At 42.0% G+C, this 23,928-nt stretch overlaps 1 protein-coding gene across 7 annotated transcripts in view; it reads left to right on the top strand.

The window, feature by feature from the left end:
- Positions 1-1,889: 1,889 nt before the first annotated feature.
- scube2.S (signal peptide, CUB domain, EGF-like 2 S homeolog) overlaps positions 1,890-23,928 on the top strand; it is a 41,755-nt gene continuing 19,716 nt past the window's right edge. For 2 of the 7 annotated variants that reach the window (XM_041561034.1, XM_041561033.1), the window contains exons 1-6: positions 1,898-3,403; positions 10,369-10,491; positions 11,653-11,778; positions 15,132-15,266; positions 21,989-22,114; positions 23,635-23,751. In XM_041561034.1, the coding sequence (XP_041416968.1) occupies positions 3,316-3,403; positions 10,369-10,491; positions 11,653-11,778; positions 15,132-15,266; positions 21,989-22,114; positions 23,635-23,751 (715 nt within the window). In that variant the 5' untranslated portion in view covers positions 1,898-3,315. Of the gene's footprint in view, positions 3,404-10,368; positions 10,492-11,652; positions 11,779-15,131; positions 15,267-21,988; positions 22,115-23,634; positions 23,752-23,928 lie in introns of all 7 variants that reach the window. The other 5 variants (XR_005960825.1, XM_041561032.1, XM_018260341.2 and 2 more) reach the window with 5 other exon arrangements.

A 23,928-nucleotide genomic window follows, 5' to 3' on the forward strand; every position in this document is an offset into this window, starting at 1 on the left:
ACAGGTAGCTTGGGATTCACCAATCTTTGCTGAAGCTCCAGATGTAGAGACTTGTAGTTCCGCAACATGTTGCATAGGGGGCTCAGATGCCGCAAACCCAGACAGACTTGACTCAGGGACCTCATCCAGCTTTTCTTCCTCCTCACTCTCCACAGACACCTCTTCCACCTCCTCCTCCTTTGGCAAAACTTTCCCTTTCTTGTTCACTTTCTTTACAGTAGCAGCCATTTTCTTTTCTGCACCAACTACAGCTTTCTGGCTCACTGCTCGCCTGCTGGATCCCAGCCTTGCTCGGGTATTCATTGCCCCGCTTCCTCTGTTGGGGGCAACTTCTTACCCATTTCCAAAAAAAAATAAATAAATATATAAATCAAAAATGAAAAGTAAAGGCTATAAAGCCGCAAAAACAGCTGAGAAATCAACCTCCCCAGACCCAGAAGGGCCTGGGTAAGTCAAAATCACAAGTTCTCTCTCAAAATCACGAGCTCTCTCCAAACACGTCTGCTCCCTACGGGGATCAGATAGGATCTGTGCAGCCACTGGGACAGAATGCTCTGTTATACAAATAGCTAGACTCTCAGCTGCCATAAAGCAGGGCAGGACTGCTGCTTCCAATGGGGATCAGATAGGATCTTTGCAGCCACTGGGACAGAATGCTCTGTTATACAGATAGCTAGAATCTCAGCTGCCATAAAGCAGGGAAGGACTGCTGCTTCCAATGGGGATCAGATAGGATCTGTGCAGCCACTGGGACAGAATGTTCTGTTATACAGATAGCTAGAATATCAGCTGCCATAAAGCAGGGCAAGACTGCTGCTTCCAATGGGGATCAGTTAGGACGTGTGCTGCTGGCTATACACAGAGTAATAATACTTTATGAATCTTATTATTGGAAGGTGTATGGTGTACTATTGATTCTGGAATAAAGCAGGCTAGAACACTTTATCTGCTGATGCACAGTGTGGGTCAGTTTGTAGTGAATCAGAAGATGAGTAAATTAAGAGGAGCTGTAGTTCTGCTGTTCAAAACACTGTGAATGAATGGTCGGAATTTTAAGAAATTGGTCAGTCGTTTGACATTCATTTTAAATTCTCTGTCCATTGGGCCTGTGGGCTGATCAGAGTATAGTCAGCCCATGTACTGTGTGGCTACCTTTAAACAGACCGTAAGTAGCTTTGTCGCTAGGATGCTGTTCATTGGGTTAACACCCATGGGCTCTCGCATGCACCCTTTACAGAGAGGGCATGACGCACCCAAATGAGTTCTGTTTACTACTTGGCACAAAGCACTGCTGCTTCTGGGTTGGGTGCAAGGACTTGTAGTGGGTGTAGTTCCTGTAACAGACTGTGAATTTTGGGGAAAACCCATACCAATATGTTCACCATTCTTTTTTTTCACTTTGCACTATTTCACTATTTTAATAAATGAGACCTTATATATTTTTCAAAATGTAAATGAATCACTGCTTTGTGCTGTTACACACTGACACTTTCACTGAGAGACGTAGTTTTGCGACAGCAAGAGCTTCTGAGGATGCTGTGACTGAACTTGCGGTATTTTGGGGTTACTGCTATAACAGTGGTAACAGGGGTGTAACTACAGAGGAAGCAGACCCTGGGGGACAGGAGGTATAGGGGGCCCTAATTGATTAGTAATTTCAATATATATATATATATATATATATATATATATATATATATATATATATATATATATATATATATATATATATGTTAGAGGCCCTAAATGAATTTGCTGTTTGCATATAGTTACGCCTCTGAGTGGTAAGGTATTGGGGGGGGGGGGCTAAGCTCTTGCACCAAATACAAACATACCTATCGGTTTAGTGTTCCCACATTAACCCCTCCACCCCCACAGGAATGACAAAAGAGCCAGGAGTGAAAGGCTTAGAACAACAGACTGCAGAGAGAGAGAGTGAAATGAGGCTGAAAAGAGATAAGGGACAGGCAGCAGTGAAAGTCCTCACATATGTCTCTGCCCTTTATCCCTCACTCTCACTCCTCTTGTGCACAATCTTCCTCATCCTCACACAAGCACAAGTGTCTGAGCTGTGCCTGTAAGAAGGTGAGAGAGCTCAACTTCCCCCACCCTGGCATGGGGTGAAATTTAAGAGAATAAAGTATCACTGGGCAGGATTAAAGGGGAAGTACAAGTCCCTGTGGGTACATGGGCAGAGGTGAGAGGGGGTTCTGGCAGTAGTTGAGGGGCAAATAAAAAGTGTGTGTGGGGGGGATTAGCAAAAAAGTAAAAGGAGCTGAGTGACAAGAGGGGGGAGGAGGAGTGGGGGAGAATTAATGGGGAGGGGAGGAGTAGGCAGAGAGGAGATGGGAGTTTTAGAGAATAGAAGGAAAGGTACTGGGAGCAGAGTTAGTGATCCAGCAAATGAGACACAGAGACCAGTGACTGACTGAGGGGGAGAAGGGCAAGAGCTGCTGGAAGGAGAGATCAGGAGGCAAGGGGGGAGGGAGACATAGGAAAGAGGGACAGCAGGGAAATCAGAGAAGGGAAAACATAGAAAAGACAAGATAACCCAACAGAGAGAGGGACAAGGAGGGGCAATGGGAACTTGACTAGTGGGTGACACAGGAATGAGAAGGGCAGTGAGGTTTTCATGGGATCAGAGGAGGGGTTCATTTCAGGAGATAAGGGGTTCACTGTAGGGTGAGGGACACAGAAATAACGGTGGGCTCATGCTCGGGAACTGCAACGGCACATAAGACTTTGGCAGAAAAATAGGATTAAGACATAAGAGGTGATTCGCTGAATAATTTGGCAGAAGATCACGAGAGGTTTCGCGGAAAAGGCTTTGGAGGAGCGCAGCAGAGGCCTTCCCATGAGGTACAGGACAACACTTACTGCACCGCTTTGTTGAAGCTTGTAACTTTGGAAGATTGAGTAGAGGCACAGAAGAGGACTCACAGGAAGGCTGGGTGGAGGCAAAACAAAGGAGGCTGGTTGAAGCGCAGGTGAAGGACTCACTGGAAGATTCAGGACTGGAGTGGAGGCTCAGCAGAAGGCTGCCTGTAAGGTTGAGTAGAAACCTGGAGAGGAAGCAAAGCGGTGGATTCATTGGAGGATTAAGAAGGGGTGAAGCTGTAGGACGCGTGTTTGGAAGGGTGGGTAGTGAAAGTCGTTGTTGGAAGAGTTTGAAGGGGTCCCAGCAGAAAGGTTAGGAGGAGCTAGACGAAAAGAAGACGGTTTCTGTAGGAGGGGTATTACGGGATCTGAACTGAGCTCTCTGGAAGGGCGGAGTTTAAGTGCATCAGTAGTAACAGCCACAGGCTTTCCGATAAAATGTGCTCCTTGGGGGCGGGCCTTCGGATTTTCCTGTTACTTCTTCCTGTTTGCGCACCTGCGCACCCTGCAACTCGACCGCACACAGGTGAGTGAAACTAGTTTGGAAACCTCACTAGTCATTTTCCCTTCACAGAAACTGGAGACGGGGCTTATTAATTTCCCTGTATCCTCTGATGCCAGATACTTCATCTTCCAAATCTGCAGATGATGGCCAAAGAGTTTGTGGCTAGCCATGTGCCAATACTATTTGCTAGTAAAGAGAGAAACTTTTTCTCGGAAATTGTGGGTGTAATTTACCTCTTCGGTGTAATTGTAAATGAGTGCTTGTGTCACACAGGTTTAATAGCTGATACTTGTAGTTGTACTTGTCTATGGCATAGTACAGCCGCCCCTTTGGCATTTGCCAGAACCCACAGATCGCCAGTCCAGGCCTGCAATCAGACTTCTAATCATATATGTCCAAAAGGCAGCAATGAAACATAAAGCTCTGCCACCAAATATGCACAGCTTTTCCCTATCTGTTTATCTACCTAGAGGGCAAAACTGCACTCAGCTGATCTTTTGGTCTGCCATAAATCTGATCAAATGATGGACTGCATTTAAGGGTCTATACATTCTCCATCCATCCTGATCAATGTGTATAGGAGCCCAACTGATTATTGACAGGGGCTATAAATAACATAAGCTGCACTGGGGCTGTGACTGATGGGATCTCTGTAAAGCCCTATGGACCATGTCATGATAATATTAATATTATATAGGCCGCTGGTCTTTCAAGTCATCCAAGGCAACCATATTGCCAGCTGTAACCTGCTTGTGTATAGTCGCTTTAAGACTAGTGTGTTTATGTTTATAAACCACATTTACAATGTTTACAAATGCCTCAGTCTCAATAGGATTTGCTTACTATGTATAAAAAGTAAAGGAACCAATATGATTGTTACAATATACATAAAGCGCCGTGTCACTTTAAATCAGTTTGGTTGAAAGTTTATTTACAGATTTTCAGGAAATTCCCACTTTTCACTTTTCTTACTTAAACACTGGCCATGTGCTGTCTGCTCCCTAGACAAAAAAAACTGATCTGATGCCCTCCACCCCCTTTCACATGCCTCTGGGGCTTTTTTGTCTTGCATTGTTTGTGCCCCCTGCAGTACTTAACCCCCTTCAGTGCTGGGTCAGTCTGTAATGCAAAACAGGCACATTCTGCTCCCTGGATGGAATAGCACAGGGTTAACCCATAGGAATTTAACTGGAGCTACTGTCCCAGGGGAAGTGTTACTTAAGTTTGTTTGCAAACAGCTCTTTAATTTAACCTTTTAGCTGCCTTAGGGGCAAATGTCATGTATTGATGTTTCTGAGGGGTTAACCAAAGGAAAATGGATAATATATAATTTATGCATTCACAGGATAGAAATACTAAAAATAAAAGGAAAGAGGTAAAGCAGTACGATGACCAGTAAAACAGAGGCCACGGTATCCAGGCAGTATTGCAGTATTTACTGGCCGAGCAGGAGTTGGTAAATGTCAAAGAAAAACTGCTTCCTCCACCCTGTGTAACAGTAACACATTCAGTTTTATGTATTTAATAGTTATATAAAATGAATATATAAATATAATATTAAAATATAAATTATATCTTCTTATATAAAAGTACTGACTGTTTCATAAGTTTGCACTGATATAGTAGTGTATGATATTTGATCCTGTTAGATAACTTGTGTGTCTACCTGACATGAGATGAACTCATCTTTATCAATATTTACATTTAGAATAATAATGTAGAAAATGTTTGGGATCAAATTGGATTAATCTATGGTTACCCACTCTTGCTGCCCTCTGTCTGGGCAGGGTCATTCTGTATGTACCCAGGGCCAGATTTCGAGAAGCGGCCGCCCCAAGGCCACATGGTCCCAGTGCCAGCCCCTTCTTGAGTGTACTCCCAACGCTGCCACTGCATGGTCCTAGTGCTGGCCCTGCGTGAGCGAGCGCACTTTCAAGCACCGGAGCACTGAGGAGCTTTGAGTCCCCAGTGTTCCTTAGGGATGCAGCTGGGCTTTTGCTGCCCTAGGCCCGGTCCTTTGTGGCCGCGCCACAAATCCGGGCCTGTATGTACCTATCACCTGCTCCTCCATCTGTGGTTTGCATGTACCCCTAAACTTTCCCTTTGTCTGAGAAGGGTTCACCTGCAGTTATTCATTTTGTATGTACCACTAACCTTACTCTTTATCTGGGCAGGGTCCATCTGTGGTTCCTTATTCAGTATGGGCCCTCATTTTCCCCTCTGTCTGGGAAGGGTCCATCTGTGGTTCCTCATTCTGTATGTGTCCCTCACCTTACCCTCTGTCTGGGTAGGGTCTATATGTGGTGCTGTATTTACCTCTCACTTTGCCCTTTGTCTGGGCAGAGTAAATTGAGTAGTAGGACAAAAATGTGAAAGGGAACTGTTTGTATTTAATTATAATACACTTATAATCTTACACCATAAATCTTTGGACAGAGACAACCTTTTTCTAATTTTGGTTCTCTACATTACCACAATGAATTTTAAATGAAACAACTCGGATGCAGTTGAACTGCAGACTTTCAGCTTTAATTCAGTGGGTTGAACAAAAAGATTGCATAAAACTGTGAGGAACTAAAGATGGCCATAGATGTAAAGATTTTTAAAAGATCCGATTGTCATTGTGAGACCAGGATTATCTCGAAACAATCGTACAATCGTATGAATTGTCCATCAACTAAAAGGACCATTTCAGGCGATATTGCCAGGAACACACAGGGTGTCCCTGCAGACATAGATAGATCGCACTGGCACCAATAAAGATTTTTTAACCTGGCCTATCAATTTTATGACAGATGTCGGCCGAAAAATTGTAAGATGTACGATTGTTCGAATCCCACTAACCGCACGATAATTTCGAAGGATTGGTCGGAGAAATCTTTGCGTCTATGGGGACCTTTAAGCCTTTCACAATCACTTCATTTCAGGGGCTCAAAAGTAATTGGACAATTGACTCAAAGGCTATTTCATGGGCAGTTGTGGGCAATTCCTTTGTTATTTCATTACCAATTAAGCAGATAAAAGCCCTGGAGTGTATTTGAGGGGGGGGTGCTTGTATGTGAATGCTTTTGCTGTGAACAAACAACATGCAGTCAAAAAAGCTCTCCATGCAGGTGAAACAAGCCACCCTTAAGCTGCAAAAACAGAAAAATCCCATCCGAGAAATTGCTTCAATATTAGGAATGGCAAAACCTACAATTTGGTACACCCAGAGAAATAAAGAAAGCACTGGTGAACTGGGCAACGCAAAAAGACCTGGAAGTCCATGGAAGACAACAGTGGTGGATGATCGCAGAATCATTTCCATGGTGAAGAGAAACTCCTTCACAACAACCAAACAAGTGAACAACACTCTCCAGGAGGTAAGCGTATCGATATCCAAGTCTACCATAAAGAGAAGACTGCATGAAAGTAAATACAGAGGGTGCACTGCAAGGTACAAGCCACTCATAAGCATCAAGAATAGAAAGGTTAGATTGGACTTTGCTAAAAAAAACATCTAAAAAAGCCAGTACAGTTCTGGAAAAACATTCTTTGGACAGATGAAACCAAGATCAACCTCTACCAGAATGATGGCAAGAAAAAAGTATGGAGAAGGCGTGGAACAGCTCATGATCCAAAGCATACCACATCATCTGTAAAACATTTGGGAGGCAGTGTGATGGCTTGGGCGTGCATGGCTGCCAGCGGCACTGGGACACTAGTGTTTATCCATGATGTGACACAGGACAGAAGCAGACGAATTAATTCTGAGGTGTTCAGAGACACTGTCTGCTCAAATCCAGATAAATGCTGTCAAATTGATTGGGAGGCGGTTTCATAATGACCCAAAACATACAGCCAAAGCAACCCAGTTTATTAAAGCAAAAACATAGAATATTCTTGGATGGCCAAGTCAGTCTGAACCCAGTTGAGCTGCATTTCACTTGCTGAAGACTAAACTTCGGACAGAAAGGCCCACAAACAGCCTGACAGAGCATAAAAAAGGAGGAAACCCAGAATCTGGTGATGTCCATGATTTCAAGACTTCAGCTGTCATTGGCAGCAAAGGGTTTTCAACCAATTATTAGAAATGAACATTTTATTTTCAGTTTTTTTTATTTGTCTAATTACTTTTGAGCCCCTGAAATGAAGTGATTGTGTTAAAAAAAGGCTTTAGTTCCTCACATGTTTATGCAATCTTTTTGTTCAACCCAATGAATTAAAGCGGAAAGTCTGCAGTTCAACTGCATCTGAGTAGGTCTGGGCGAATTTTTTTCGCCTTGTTTTGCCAGAAAAATGACGCCCATAGACTTGTATGGCGTTGTGCATCCAAAATGTAATGGGCGTCGGCGACATTTCGCCGGTGGCAAATTTTTGGCGAAACGAAACAGGTCAGATTCGCCCATCCCTACATCTGAGTTATTTCATTTAAAATTCATTATGGTAATGGGCAGAACCAAAATTAGAAAAAAAAGTTGTCTGTCCAAATATTTATGGGCCTAACTGTATATTTGCTTCACAAACACAACTACAATGTATATAAATAGGCTGCTATTTAGCCATATGGGAAGCTATTCAAGCAGTTATTGGGAAGATAAACAGGAGTCAAGTGTATTATGGACTTTCTTGATTAAAATAGGATAATACATAGTTTATTTGTAGCTTTTGGATGAGTAGATTCAAACAGAACATATAAAAGCAACGTTTTCACTCTATGGGCTAATGGGCATTTAACATCTATATATAACTATTCTAATTGCGGATATGTCATTATCGAAAGGGTTTAAGCTTCTTTTTTTAGGGGAAATAAGTGAGTTTATCAGTAGAAAATAAAGGATGCCCAGATGTAGCCGGTGTACTAGACATTGTAGATAGGTGTAGAAATCAAAGATGGCAGCTTACATGCATCAGGCCAGAGAATAGCCAACACTTGCCTAATTTAAATAAATAGTGCAATACAGATTTAAAGGGTAGGGATAAAATGTGTATAAGCACATTAAGTTGCTTCAGACATTTACAGACTTTGGAAAGTCAGTTCTCCTTTAAAACATCCTTTTTTTTTTTTTTTTTAGATTTCAGTGAAATTTACTGGTGCAATTGAATTTGTAAATACGTTTTGTATTACTTGGAAAAGTATTTGGAGATTAACGGCTGAAGTAAGTCGCTGATCCACAAATGGCATGGATCCGGGTCAGGGCTGATTAGGGGGATACAAGAGAACGCAAAACTCGCTAGCAAAAGAGACGGCTTCTTTCCCCCACTCACAGTGTTGGCCTGTTTTCTTCCCCTTAAATCTGTCACGCTGAAAACTACCAGTTTGTAAGTTAAACACTCGCTGATCTTTTTTGCATTTATATGTGAACGAAAGTAAACAAACCTTTTCTCGCTAATCCCTACAATGGGACCAGTATTCTGGCCTGAAAATGAAGAAAAAAACCACGTCTACGCCGTGTGGAATCCACTGCCAAGTTTAACTTTCCAGATTTTTTTTCCCCTTCTTTTGGGGCTGTTTGGCACATCATTAATATGATTAAACATTTTTGTATATTTCAAGTAGGAGAGGAAGCTTGTGGTTACAAAGTTACAAAATGAACAAGAGGGAACACAGGCTGCCATTTTAAGGAGCCAACAAATTCAGTTACAGACGAGCGTTCCTGATGGACCGTCCTGGGGATCTAATTTATGAGAACCATATCTCACGTTCACTACTGCGGGAATCGCGGTGGCTCTGGCTATTGGCAATGCTTGCGAAAGTTTGGCCCGGAAATCTGTTTGAGAAAAGCATTTTGTGTATAGTTATAGAATATTGCCCTGTTGTATGCACATCACTGCCATATGTTTGCACAGTGTTGTGCCCAACCCAATCCTCGAACTGGAACCTATTTCGTCTTTTTTTTTTGATAGGAATTCTGGGACGCGCCTTGTAACTTAATCCTCTTTTTTTCCATAGATTTTGCAAATCAGTAAATGAAAAGGCAGCTTGCTCTTAAACTCGCCAAATGAGAAATATACATTGAGTTTTGTTTATTTTTCTTCTTTATGTACAGTTTGAGCAAATGGCTCACTGTTAGCAGAACATTCCCCCTCTCTTTATTCCTATTTATACTGTATGTTTGAATGGGTGTTGCTATAGTGATTAACTTACGCCAGTAATACCCAGTCTTTGAAAGTAGCCCCCTGGGGAATCTGGAGCATTGGTTGGGGGAGGGGCGCCACCCAACGGCCAGTTAGGGTGAGATTTGAGGTGAGTGCTTTTTTGTGCCCTGGGTACCCCTGGAACTATAGCAGTGTGACTGTTACCACAATGTTTCTATATATCTGTAACCTTGTTATTAGCTAAGGGGGCCCAACCTGAAGGCCAGTTAGGGGGAGATTTGGGGTGAGTGCTTATTTGTGTCCTGGGTACCCCTGGAACTATAGCAGGAGCGTGTGCTGCCAAAATGTTTCTATATATCCGTAACCTTGTTATGTGCTATGGGGACCCAGCCTGAAGTCCAGTTGGGGGGAGATTTGTGGTGAGTGCTTATTTGTGCCCTGGGTACCCCTGGCAGGGTGACTGTTACCCCAATGTTTCTATATATCTTTAACCTTGTTATGAGCTAAGGGGGCCCAGCCTGAAGGCCAGTGAGAGGGAGATTTGGGGTGAGTACCTATTTGTGCCCTGGAACTATAGCAGGGTGACTGTTACCCCAATGTTTCTATATATCTGTAACCTTGTTATGAGCTAAGGAGGTCAAGCCTGAAGACCAGATAGAATGAGATTTATGGTGAGAGCTTATTTTTGCTCTATATTGTAGCAAGGTTACACCAACCTTAACAAAGGGAACCAAGGGAGAGTTGAACTAACAACAGCACTGTATTGGGGGTATAGCTTATTCTGATTGTAGGAGTGGGGGCACCACCCTTTCTACTTACTAACATTGCTTACTTTAATTTAAACATTGTTCCATAGACTTTAATAGAATATCCATTAAACTTGCCTGTGGTTCTTTCCAATCATACAGGTGTGGATGAATGTGCAGAAGGCATTGATAATTGCCATGTGGACGCTATATGCCAGGATACATCCAGCTCATTCAAATGTATTTGCAAGGCCGGCTTTAAAGGGGAAGGAACGGCATGCGAAGGTGAGACTTATCATATGACCTCTGTTTTCATTTAGTAACTTTTGTTTTGAATTTTAGCTCAGTCCTTAAAAGGGGTCGTTCACCTTCCAAACACTTTTTTTCAGTTCAGTTGTTTTTAGATTGTCCACCAATTTTTTCAGTTGGTTTCCATCTTTTATTTTTTACTGTTTTACCAAAATGTACGTTTAAAGTGTAATGTTCCTGTCTCTTGTGTTTCGTTGTGGCAGTTTAGCGATCCAGGAACATCTGAACTGTTACACTTGTTACATTAGTTGATATAATTAGTTGATACATTTCTTATCAGTACCTGCGGAATATTGGCAACTAATGTATCAATTCTTACTGCTGCCTATAATGAAACTCAGGGATTCAGCTTAGCAGGGACAAAGATAACAAATGTATCAACTAAATGTATAGAACAATTTAGAACAGTTAAAGAGTCGACGACCCCCCCCCCCCCAAGCTGCTTTAGAAGGTTGTAAAATGAAACTTTACACTTCAATATCAGCAAACCAATCACAAATAGAAAATACAAAGTAATTGCAAAAAGTCGTTATTTTTGGTGAACAATCTGAAACCAACTGAACTGAAAAAACTCTTTAAAGGTGAACAACCCCTTTAATGATTTCAGAACCGGAGGGGCCAACAGGAGGGAGATGATGAGAGTGGGGCCCTAACTCTATTATTCACAGGGGCCCCTATGTTGACTACAATTTTATGGTAGAACTAGATGATGATAACATCTATTGAAAGAGATCTTTTCAGTTAAAATTCTTAGCTTTTTGCCTTGAAGAACTTCCCCTTAGGAAGTAAAATACATTTAACAACAGTAGAATTAACGAAAGTGCCCTTAACCTATTGGCACATTGTTTCCACTAAGTGGGATTATGGGTTTAACCCTTTATTAGGAGACATAGAGAAGGGGGTAGAGGGTAATTTATCAGCCGTGCTTAAGAGCTGCCAGTGAATACAAATCCCACTTGGCGCTCACATCAAACGTGAGAGAAAGAGAGAGAGGCCCATCAGCACAAACACTCTATTTGCAAGACAATCCTGATTAAATGACAAGGCAAAGTGTTTTCACTGCTGTCACTGAGCCGTGACCTGCTTGTGCCAGCGACGCAAGCATTCATCATACTGACGCTGCCCTTTCTTCCCCAGACGTTGATGAATGTGATAATGAATTTAATGGCGACTGCGTCCATGAGTGCACCAACATTCCGGGCAATTATCGCTGCACTTGTTTTGATGGATTCAAGTTGGCACACGATGGCCATAACTGCCTAGGTAAGAGGTGCAGGTTGACCTGTAAAAATCACACTTCATGATCCCCCTTTGACAGCGCTCTGGTTTTAAAGGGAAAGTCGGTCACATTACCATTATTCAAGTTTGTCGGCTGGTAGTATGAATGTTGGGGTTGTCCTTCAACATTACCATTATCTGGTGAAGATGGAGAGAATGACATTCAAGTTTGTTGGCTGGTAGTATGAATGCGGGGTTGTACTTCAACAGCAACTGCCACAGTATTAACTGCTGCCATCTTTTTCTATTTTCATCTTGTGCTCCTGTTTGCCCTTCTATAAAATCTTAAAGGGATACTGTTATGGGAAAAAAAAATTTTTTCAAAAAATATTTTTTTAGTGCTGCTCCAGCAGAATTCTGCACTGAAATCCATTTCTCAAAAGAGCAAATAGATTTTTTTATATTCAGTTTTGAAATCTGACATGGGCTAGACATATTGTCAATTTCCCAGCTGCCCCAAGTCATGTGACTTGTGCTCTGATAAACTTCAATCACTCTTTACTGCTGTACTGCAAGTTGGAGTGATATCTCCCCCCTCCCTTTCCCCCTCCAGCAGCCAAACAAAAGAACAATGGGAAGGTAACCAGATAGCAGCTCCCTAACACAAGATAACATCTGCGTGGTAGATCTAAGAACAGGGATCCCCAACCTTTTTCACCCGTGAGCCACATTGAAATGTAAGAAGGGCCGGAAAGCAACATAATCTGAAAATAGTTCCCCAAGAATGCCAATGAAGGGCTGTGATTGGCTATTTGGTAGCCCCTATGTGAACTGGCAGCCTACAGAAGGCTCTGTATGGCAACACAACTGGTTTTTATGCAACCAAAAGTTTCCTCGAAGCCTGGAATTAAAAATAAGCTACTGCTTTGAGGCCACTGGGAGCAACATCCAAGGGGTTGGGGAGCAACATGTTGCTCACAAGCTACTGGTTGGGGATCACTGTCTAAGAACAAAACTCAATAGTAAAAACCCATGTCTCACTGAGACACATTCAGTTACATTGAGAAGGAAAAACAGCAGCCTGCCAGAAAGCATTACTCTACTAAAGTGCAGGCACAAGTCACATGACCAGGGGCAGCTGGGAAAATGACAAAATATCTAGCCCCATGTCAGATTTCAAAATTGAATATAAAAAAATCTGTTTGCTCTTTTGAGAAATGGATTTCAGTGCAGAATTCTGCTGGAGTAGCACTATTAACTGATGCGTTTTGAAAAAAACATGTTTTCCGATGACAGGATCCCTTTAACTAACAATTACCATCTTGCCCTACTCCCATCATCTTGTCCTAGTGTGCCAATCTTATCTAACCCATTTTTGTCACCATGTTGCCTGGTATTACCATCTTACTCTACTGCGGCCACGTTGCTATACTATTGTCTACTATTTATGTCTCCATCTTGTCCTACACTCAACATGTTGTCCTACCGTCTCCATCTTATTCTACTGTCACCGTGATGCCTTACTCTTTAACAGGGGCAATCTAGCCCACTGAACAACAAGGAAACGACAGATAATCCCTGGTTCCCTAAATGGTGTCCTAAATCCAATATATATATGTTGCTACTTAATGCCCTTGAGATGGTTCATTAGTGATATTTGGTGAGATCCCTTAGGACAGGAGGCTTCTCCAGTTGGCCTCTGGTGCCCCACTCCAGCACCACTGTGTCTTGTTATCTTACTGTCTCTATCCTGTGCAACTAATTCCATTGTGCCCTACAATCGTTATGTTACCCTTATGTCTCCATCCTGCCCTGTTGTCACAACTCTTCCCAACTGTCTCCATCTTGCCTACGTTTTTTCCATATTGTCCTACAATGTATCTTCTTATTTCAGACTGCTGCTCTTCCATGAGCTTGCTATAAATGGTCTCCAAACTACTATTTGCACCCTACTTAAACACTAGGGGCACTTATAATAAAGAAATCAAACATCTGATTCATAAATTAGCTTTATTTAGCCAAGTGAATGAATGTATCAGGTGAAAACTCTTACTCTTTCTCTGCAAGATTTGTTATTTCAAATCAAAGACAACTTCCCGGTTTCTCATTGCACATCTTAGTCCTGCTCTTTCCCTTTCAATCAGACGCTCATTGTTAGCACAATGCTAACAATGAATGAAGGGTTTTAAGATCCGTCTCAAGTCAATTACTTCACACATGAAGAGAAAAGCCTGGTTGACCGGAGTTAACTGGAAGGAAAACGATAAAGTTTGATGAGGTCAATTCCCTTTGAGGATGCAAATGGATTCTCTGCCTCTCAGGACAAAGCCATTGTGTCAAGCCTTTAACAGAAGCTGTAAACTTCTAATAGAAGGGGGGACATGAAACTATTTGCTTTGTTAAATGAAGAGGTTAATTCTAAGGCAACCATTATATACCCTGGCTCTGCTAACAGTGGCTGGAGAGCCCTTGAGGGTTCCAAAGCTTTGTCTGTATAGAGCCATTATGTTGGGTAAATGAGAGGAGTCCACATTGGAAGTAACAGAGAGGGGGGAAAAAATCTGCATTTAACTCCTTCCTTACTGAAAAATATCTAGCCTATCAAATGATCAGAGTAGCAAGGGCCCTGCACATACTGGGGCATAGCAGGAATATTAGGGAGAGCTGGTCCCTATAGTAACAGTTGGATAATAGTCTCTGGGAAGGGAGTGTGACTGTGGGATAGCAGGTATAGTAGGGAGAGATGGTGCATATAGTAACTGTGGGATAATAGTCTCTGGGAAGGGACTGTGACTGTAGGATAGCAGGTATAGTAGGGAGAGATGCTGTCTATAGTAACAGTGGGATAATAGTCTCTGGGAAGGGAGTGTGACTGTGGTATAGCGAGTATAGTAGGGAGAGATGGTGTCTATAGTAACAGTGGGAATATAGTTTCTGGGAAGGGAGTGTGGCTGTGGGTAACAGATATAGTAGGGAGAGATGGTGCCTATAGTAACTGTGGGATAATAGCCTCTGGGAAGGGAGTGTGGCTGTGGGATAGCAGGTATAGTAGGGAGAGATGGTGTCTATAGTAGCAATGGGATAATAGTCTCTGGGAAGGGAGTGTGACTGTGGGATAGCAGGTATAGTAGGGAGAGATTGTGCCTATAGTAACAGTGGGATAATAGTCTCTGGGAAGGGAGTGTGACTGTGGGATAGCAGGTATAGTAGAGAGAGAGATGGTGCCTATTGTAGGAGTGGGGATAATAGTCTCTGGGAATGGACTGTGGGGTAGCAGGTATACTCATTTTTATGAGCTGATGAAGCTTGATGGCCTATTGGTTTAGTGACTGTAATTGATAACAGTAGGCACAAGTCCTTTCAGCGAATGAACCAAGAGCTTTTCTTTTTCTCTTCAGATGTGGACGAGTGCTTGCATAACAATGGCGGATGCCAGCATAACTGCATCAACACGATGGGAAGCTACGAGTGTCGCTGCAAAGAGGGCTTCTTCCTGAGTGATAACCAGCACACGTGTATCCACCGCTCAGAAGGTAGGGTGTCTGTCCTCCATACTGAAGTCTTGGCAGTTACACTGTAGTCTGACAAGTACTCATTTCAGCTGTTTCCACTATTTTCCCATTTAGAAAACAAACACCTTCATTCAACTTTAGAGTGTTATAGACAGTCCTGTTCTAAAAAAAGTTTTCAATTGATTTTATTCATTCAGTCATTATTTATTTTGTACAGCTTTCTGGCCTGCCATATAAAATGCAATCGTAGGGGCTTCAGTCATATTAATGGCAACCGGTCTTACGCTGATGAGAGTGGGAAGCACCGCCATATATAGCCCACAAAAATACACTTTCTTCTATGAGTTACTCATAGCACTCGCATGGAGCAGATATATGACAGATGGAATATTGCTTTTTAAGGATTGTACACCAAAAACCATGTCGTCCTTCTCTGCCAAACAAACAGCAGATAATCCCCCTTCATGAATAGGTTAATGTCTCTTGAAGCAGGACAGAAGGACATATAGACGTGATAACTACTGTAATGGAAAAGCCCCATGCTGCCCAACACACTTATTATTTATTGCCAGTCTAATCAGGAAGCTAAATCCCAACTTTAACAGGCCTGAACAAACAATGGAAATAATGCCGAATCTCTTTGATGCTTCCTGCTTTGAAAACCGTGTGTAAGATCAAACAGGAAGTATGGAATGCAGGGAAATAATACTCCTTGCATTTCATGCTTCCTGCTTTGTATACTGTATACCTATATGCACACACATTATATTGTTAAGATTTGTATGTAAAGGTGATCTGTAAGTATAGACACCCAGGGCAACTCATATCAAAGGTGATATGCTCATATGCCTATAAAGATTTTTTTCCACTGCTGTACTTTTTTGGATTCGGCCGAACCCCCGAATCCTTCCCGAAAGATGCGGCCGAATACTGAACCAAATCCCAATCCTAATTTGCATATGCAAATTAGGGGTGGGAAGGGGAAACATTTTATACTTCTTTGTTTTGTGACAAAAAGTCACGTTATTTCCTTCCCTGTCCCTAATTTGCATATGCAAATTAGGATTTGGATTCGGTTCAGGCGGTCAGAAGGATTCGGTTGAATCCTGCTGAAAAAGCCTGAATCCTGGCTGAATCCCGAACCGAATCCTGGATTCAGTGCATCCCTACTTTTTACCCATTACACCTAAATTGCATTGTGCATGCACAAAACAGGTGGGAATAGCGTCGGACCTAGGGTGCAGGTTTAGCCCAGTATTGCAGTACTGAGATTGCAACATGGAAATCGAGTGGTTGGGTATTTTGTGGCAAGTGAGCGGGCAAGCTAGTCAGACATGCGGGCACTATTGCCTTGGTTGCCCGGCTCTGAGTGGGAGAGAAGGTGTGCCTATTGCAGTGCCAGTTATTAATCTGCAACTTAGTGTAGAGCCCTCATACATAGTAATTCACCCAGTCCAGTTCTAAGCACATTTTTCATTTGGTAAGTTTTTTTTTTAATCATTTTTTGCTTTCCTATTCTGCCTCTTTCCAGCGTTCAAGTGGGGGTCACTGACCCCCGCAGCCAAAAACGAATGTTCTCTGAGGCTACAATTATAATGTTGCTACTTTGTATAACTTACCTTACCTCTCTCTCCTATTCATCTGCCAGTCTCTCATTCAAATCACTGCCTGGTCGCTAGGGTAAGCTTGACCCCAGTAATCAGAGAACTGCTGTCATTAACAACAAAACTGCTGTGCAAAAATCGAAATCATTAAGCCATTAAAAAAAAAGCCTTATTGCAAGCCATGTCACACTAAAAGTTGATGTAAAGGTGAACTAACCCATAAAACTAAATTTTTTTTTCTTCACAAATGTTTATAAATTGCTTGGAAAACATTAACTAAATAGTGCAAATTCCCTATAAAAATAAAAGCTTTCCAAGTCTCACATAAAGAGTTTTCTGAACCCAAAATACCCCAGGGGAACTTCTTTTTTTAGCCCTGAAATTGTTTTATTGAAAGTCAGTGAACTGTAGCGCAGTACCTGCCACTGAGGGGCCCCTTCTTTGGACGGTGAACCCGCACAAAGAATATTCAGCTTCTTTAAAAGAATAAAAGAAACAGTTAATTTTCCAAATACCCATATTTGGCCGACAGTTGCACATTGCAAAGATCATTCCCCTCCCAATAAAACCTCATTAATAAGACTAATTTGTGATCTTATTTGCAATATTTACTCTTGATGGACAGTGTAAAGGCAAATGAAAGTCATTTCATGTTTTGTCCGGGTGCTGGGAGTGAAAGATCTTTGTTCGGGTGATTTTCTCACTGTGGGAAAGAAAATCAAAAAGCCATCGAAGCAGAATGATGCAAGGAACACAGAACCAGCTCCTTTTGTTGACTAAAGCCTTTTTAATAGGCGGAGAGAGCTGCGGCGTTAAACTTGATTGTGTCAAAGGTGTTGCACGCCAAATAAAGGACTAATTGGGACGTGATTGAAATTTCACCCATTCCCTTAACACTTTCAGGTTTGTTTATCTTGGGAACTTGTGAGACTCTCTAAATACACGTTTATGGCATTCTTCTGCCTCCTGCATACTATTAACTCTAATTCACCCTTTTATAAAGAGTTCTGGTTTGAGTTTTCTAATTTATTTAATTCTTTCTAGAGTTCTAATTTGTGTTGGGTGGGCACTTAAATATTCCAAATCTGTCCTACATTGTCCTTCTATATCTTAGATACATTGCAGTGATAGAAACTCTGGGCATCAAATAAGACTTATACATGCCATGGTTTGAATCTTCTCTTATAAAGATAGTTTATCAGCCATAAATCAGGACAGGCCTGCTGCTTCCAATAGGGTTCATATAGGATCTGTGCGCAGCCAATGTGACAGAACGCTCTGTTATACAGATAACTAGAATCTCAGCCATAAAGTAGGGCAGGATTGCTGCTCACATAAGATCTATGCCAGGGGTCCCCAACCTTTTTTACTTGTGAGCCACATTTAAATGTAAAAAGAGAGCAACACAAGCATGAGAAAGTCTACGGGGATGTCAAATAAGGGCTGGGATTTGCTGTTTGGTAGCCCCTATGTGGACTGGTAGCCTACGTGAGGCTCTGTTTATATTGATGTTCAGTTGTTTATATTACTTCAATGGTGATTTATGAGAAAATGTATATGGCTAAATTTAACAAACAGCTATTTCTAATGTAACTGTAATGTATTAAATATCTGAATGAAAAGCGTGAAATAGGAGGGTGATTTAGGCAAGCTGTTTGTTGACAGTGTTTTGAGATCTACTGATCACCAGCTTAACCGATCAACCTTTTGGCCCTCCCCTGCATTTTTGTGTTTTTACTTCTTGGTTTATCTGGGAGTGAATTCACACTTGGCCCTCCCCATACAACACCTGCTCATTTGTCCCTGTCACTGGCCATTGAGCCGGCACAGAATATTTGTCTTAATCTCCTTGTCTAAATTACCCCTAATGTGCCCCTTATCTATCTACCAGATGACCCCTAAATCACCATACACAGTAAAGTGACTGAGAATCAGGCAGGAGGGAAAGCTCCTTTTTACATTTTGTATGGGTTTGGTGTTTCAGCAAGAAGGGGCTCTTGGCTGTGGCCCCTAAACAACTTTCCCATATATATGTTATTTAAACATTCACACTATACAATTTAAAATTGCTTTTGAAAGCAGAATATCTCTGGCTGTTAATATTCTCTGTTTTTCTGGTTCTAACCCTGTGAAACAATTTAGCAGAAGCAGGGGATTAAGAGACTTAGATGAGTACTAAATTCTGTTACATATTTCGATATTCTGACTCTGGGAACAGAAAGAATTAAAGAACCTTTCCGTTACATGTGGTTTCTTTAGCAGAACAACATTTACCCTGCGTATTATAATGTATAGGACTGCATCGATACAACCGGTGTTGGGTGCTTATTTAAAGTCTAAAGGTTCCTTTTAGACAAGTTCATTCTAAGGCCTCAGGCTCATTTGCTTGCGAAGGAGCAGAATTGTCTGAATCACTGAAGCAGAACTAGTCCTCTCAGCCAGGTTATAACTCAACTCCTGACCTTCTGATTTAAAAGTAATCTGTTACCTTAAACTCTATCCAGGAAACTTGTGAGCAAAGCCAAAGTATTTTTTTTTATGGGCTGAGAAGGTTGCTCCTGGCGTTCTGTGTGACGGCCCAACTAAGAAGCTCGGTTAGTGGTCCCCAAAAAATATGTTTTTTTTAGCTAAACTGAAGGATTTGAGAGAATCTGGATTAAACATTTATGGGTTCCCAGCACTGGAATCTTATTTCCTTTGGGTGTTTCATTCGCCAACATCAACTCCTCTGTTTCCAACTTTCTGGTCTGTGGTCAGGCTCCCAAGATGAGAGGTCAACCACCTATCAGACACCACAGCTGAGCCTCAGCAAGTAGGTGTAGAGCTGTCTTCAGTGGTAATAGAGCACAAGGCAATGGAGGCTTTACAAAGCTGGGTGTATATATAGGAATCTTTAACATGCAACCTTCAGTTGTGGAACTACAACTCCTCTTTTATTGTTAGAGGGTGTTGACTGTCATCAGTTTTCCGTTTGGTGCTAATTTGCCTTACTTAACCTGATATTCCACAGCCTCAGAGACTATTATCCCACTATCGCTCCCTAATATACCTGCTTTCCCACTGCCACACTCCCTTCCCAGAGACTATTATGCAAGCACTCGTCCACATCTGAAGAGAAAAAGAAAAGCTCTTGGCTCATTCGCTGAAAGGACTTGTCCCTACTGTTATCAATTACTGTCACTAAACCAATAGGCCATCAAGCTTCATCAGCTCATAAAAATGACTATACCTGCTACCCCACAGTCCATTCCCAGAGATTATTATCCCCACTGCTACAATAGGCACCATCTCTCTCTACTATACCTGCTATCCCACAGTCACACTCCCTTCCCAGAGACTATTATCCCACTGTTACTAAAGGCACCATCTCTCTCTACTATACCTGCTATACCACAGTCACACTCCCTTCCAAGAGACTATTATCCCACTGTTACTATAGGTACCACCTCTCCCTACTATACCTGCTATCCCACAGTCATACTCCCTTCCCAGAGACTATTATCCCACTTTTACTATAGACACCATCTCTCCCTACTATACCTGCTATCCTACAGTCACAATCCCTTCCCAGAGACTATTATTCCACTTTTACTATAGGCACCATCTCTCCCTACTATACCTGCTATTCCACAGCTATGCTCTCTTCCCAGTGACTATTATCCCACTGTTACTATAGGCACCATCTCTCCCTACTATACCTGCTATCCCACAGCTACGCCCCCTTTCCAGTGACTACTATCACACTGCTACTATAGGCACCATCTCTCCCTACTATACCTGTTATTCCACAGCTACTCTCTCTTCACAGTGACTATTATCCCACTGTTACTATAGGCACCATCTCTCCCTACTATACCTGCTAGAGCTACACTCCCTTCCCAGTGACTATTATCCCACTGTTACTATAGGCACCATCTCTCACTACTATACCTGCTATCCCACAGCCACACTCCCTTCCCAGAGACTATTTTCCTCACTGCTACTGTAGCATTATTTTAGCCAGCATATCCAATGATGGTTCATAATCTTTCTACATTAACCTGCTGTCAGGGAGACCCACATATTTTTCGGGTTCCTGTTAGTCAACCCTCTCATGGGTCCCTTTAATGACAGCCTAAGCTACAAAATTCTAATAATGTTTCAATTATCTATGAGACGGCAGAGTTCTGCTTGTTTTATTGGCAATGAACCTGCTCCCTTTAATGAGGGGATCACATTACTTATTGCTTGGCCTGAGCATGTGGAAGTGGCAAGTGATTCTTAAGCTTCAGGTCTGTGATTCCAGACCTCACCTCTTCACTGTATTTACTCTGGCGTGTAACTGGTGAGGAGAATTACGTCAGATGCAAAACTGCGGCTTTGCTTTACCTAGATAAGATTTCCTGCAAAGTTCAATAAAAACATTCACTGTTAGGTAACAGAAATAATTTTGGAAAAGATTTTAAAGGGACATTAACCTTGAATCACCCATATATTTAAATACGATGGCTAAGTGCTTGTACACATGTTATATATTTGGAGTAGTACAAGCAGCAGATACAATTAACAACACTTGAGAACGGTGAATGTATTTCCATATGGCGTGTGTCGCAATGCTGATAAGCAACCATCTCCTCGCTGGTCAGTATCTCATTGCCAGTAAACAGTCCTTTAACACAAACGTGGCACCTTGAGAAACACTTGGAAGCCAAACAGAATTCTTCTGGGGTCAGGCATGACATTTATGATTTTCAGAAAAAGTGACATGACATTCTAGCGTTAAGGAGGCGGCAGGTTTATTAGCCAAGAGCCCGGTAGAACAAAGGGGTAGATTTTATTATGGTTTTGGGGCTGAACCCCCCCCCCTTACTGGTTAGCTGATAGTAGCCAAGGATCATTGTTTATTGCATAGTGTCTTGAGTGTTAAAAAGTGAATAAACTCCATGCAGTCATAAAAACTTTGGCTTTTGTCATCTCTGATCTTCTCCTTTATAGACTGAACATTAAAATCCAATTTGCAAGTTCTGCCAGAATATGTTGAAACCCAGATTGTGTCTTATTCTTTCCTTGCCAAGTTGTGGTGTTGTGACTTGTGTAAGGGATGTGAAAAAAAAACAACCGAAATTCTGTATCAATAACTTGACACATTGTATTTTCCAGAGGGGTTAAGTTGCATGAACAAAAACCACGGCTGTGCCCATATCTGTAGAGAGAGTCCCAGGGGTGGAGCATCCTGTGATTGCCGACCTGGGTTTGAACTGGCAAAGAACCAACGCCACTGTATATGTAAGTATCACTACTTGGGCGATGTGCTTCATGGACAAACAAGGCTCTGTAATTGTTCATAACTGAGGTCTTTCACTTAAACAGTACAGTATAATGGTGTAGCTTATTGTGTGCCCAGAACATTCCTTCTCTGTATTTTTGTATTTATACTTACGGAAGGAGGTGCCATATTGATTCCTTAGCAGTACAGTATGAGGGTATAGCTTATTGTGTGCCCGGAACATTCCTTCTCTGCATATTTATATTTATACATGTGGGAGTACCATGAAAGAAGAGTACTATGCCAAAGCATCACTAACAAACAAATTTTGTTGTCTCTTACATCACAACATTGTTTCTTTTTATTACAAGGAATTATAATTGTTACTATCATTTTAGTATTTCTTAGTGAAACGCTACTTTTGGAAGCTGACTGCGAGTGCAGAAAAGCCATTTCGCAAGAGAAATAAATAAACACTTGGCATGATGATAATAAAGGGAAATGGGCCACTGGTAGGGTTGCCACCTGGCCGGTCTTTTACTGGCCTGGCTGGTAAAAATGATGGTTGATCCCAATGTTATTAATAGGTAAAAAAAAGATACATATATCGGAAGGCCAGTATTTTTTTCCAGAAAAGGTGGCAACGCTAACCACTGGCGAGCGCCAAATATGAGATATAAACAAGGGCTTCTCGTGTAAGCGCTGAGGTTGAGGTTGAGAAATGACAGGGTCCTTGGGGGAAAGACGGAGAAATTAAATAAACAGACGTCCCAGAATGTGTTTCATCAGGGCAGGGGAGAGAGGCCACAAGCAAGGGCGGATTCTCAGATTTCACCACTGTTTGGTTACCCTAAATGAAGGGAGAGGGTCTCATTAGGGAGAAGGGTCTGCAGATCGTTGGCTGCTCTTTGGCTGAAACACACAGTTTCTGCTTTTAGTTTTGTCTTCTGAAACGTATGCGGAATGTGACTGTCAAAACAGTGAAACATATGATTCCTTTTAAACAAACACTCACACTGAGTAGCCCAGCTAATGAGGCTCCAGGTAGAATCAATCACCCGTCTGAAGGGGAGTGGAGTGGAGATGTCAAAAACTGCAGCTGTTGGGAACTGCACTACCCACAATTCACAGCAGGCCAGTCATATTTTATATCCCGTATATCTGACCATATGTGTATAATGAACAGCTATATTTCCCCTTTAACCTTGGGTTTAGGCTACACATCATGCAAGCTCATTGGATGCACAGCAGTGCTGTAATTGGAGGGCCACGGCCATCCCAGTCCTTCCCAGTAGCCACTGAGGTTGTTGCTACTGGGTTATAGATTGTATGGTGCATGTGACTAAAACTGCAATACATTGCTAGCAATTCTGCCCCCTAATAATGGTGTGGGACTGAATGTTCAACTTCACATGAGATGTTCAGATGATTATCCCACTGCACCAGCATTGTAAGGGTAATTTAATGTAGTCAAATATATTTTTATTATCACATTTATTATAACATTTGCAGTATATGATGGTCAGTCTTTGTCTTTTAGTGACGTGTAACCACGGAAACGGAGGATGCCAGCATACGTGCAATGATACAGAGAATGGCCCCGTTTGCAGCTGTCATCCAAAATACACAATGCATTCTAATGGGAAGTCCTGCATTGGTCAGTATATCTACCTCTATGTGTATTGTGCCAGGTATATAGTGTAACCAGCTGCAGGTTGAATTTTGAAAACGACATTGGATTGGCTGCCATAGGTTACTTCCTAGGTGCAAAACTGGGTGGAGGCATGAGACAAAAGAGAAGATGAAAAACTAACCAAAGTAGATGAAATAGCAG

This window comes from Xenopus laevis, chromosome 4S (genome assembly GCF_017654675.1).
Source record: "Xenopus laevis strain J_2021 chromosome 4S, Xenopus_laevis_v10.1, whole genome shotgun sequence".
NCBI lineage: Eukaryota > Metazoa > Chordata > Amphibia > Anura > Pipidae > Xenopus > Xenopus laevis.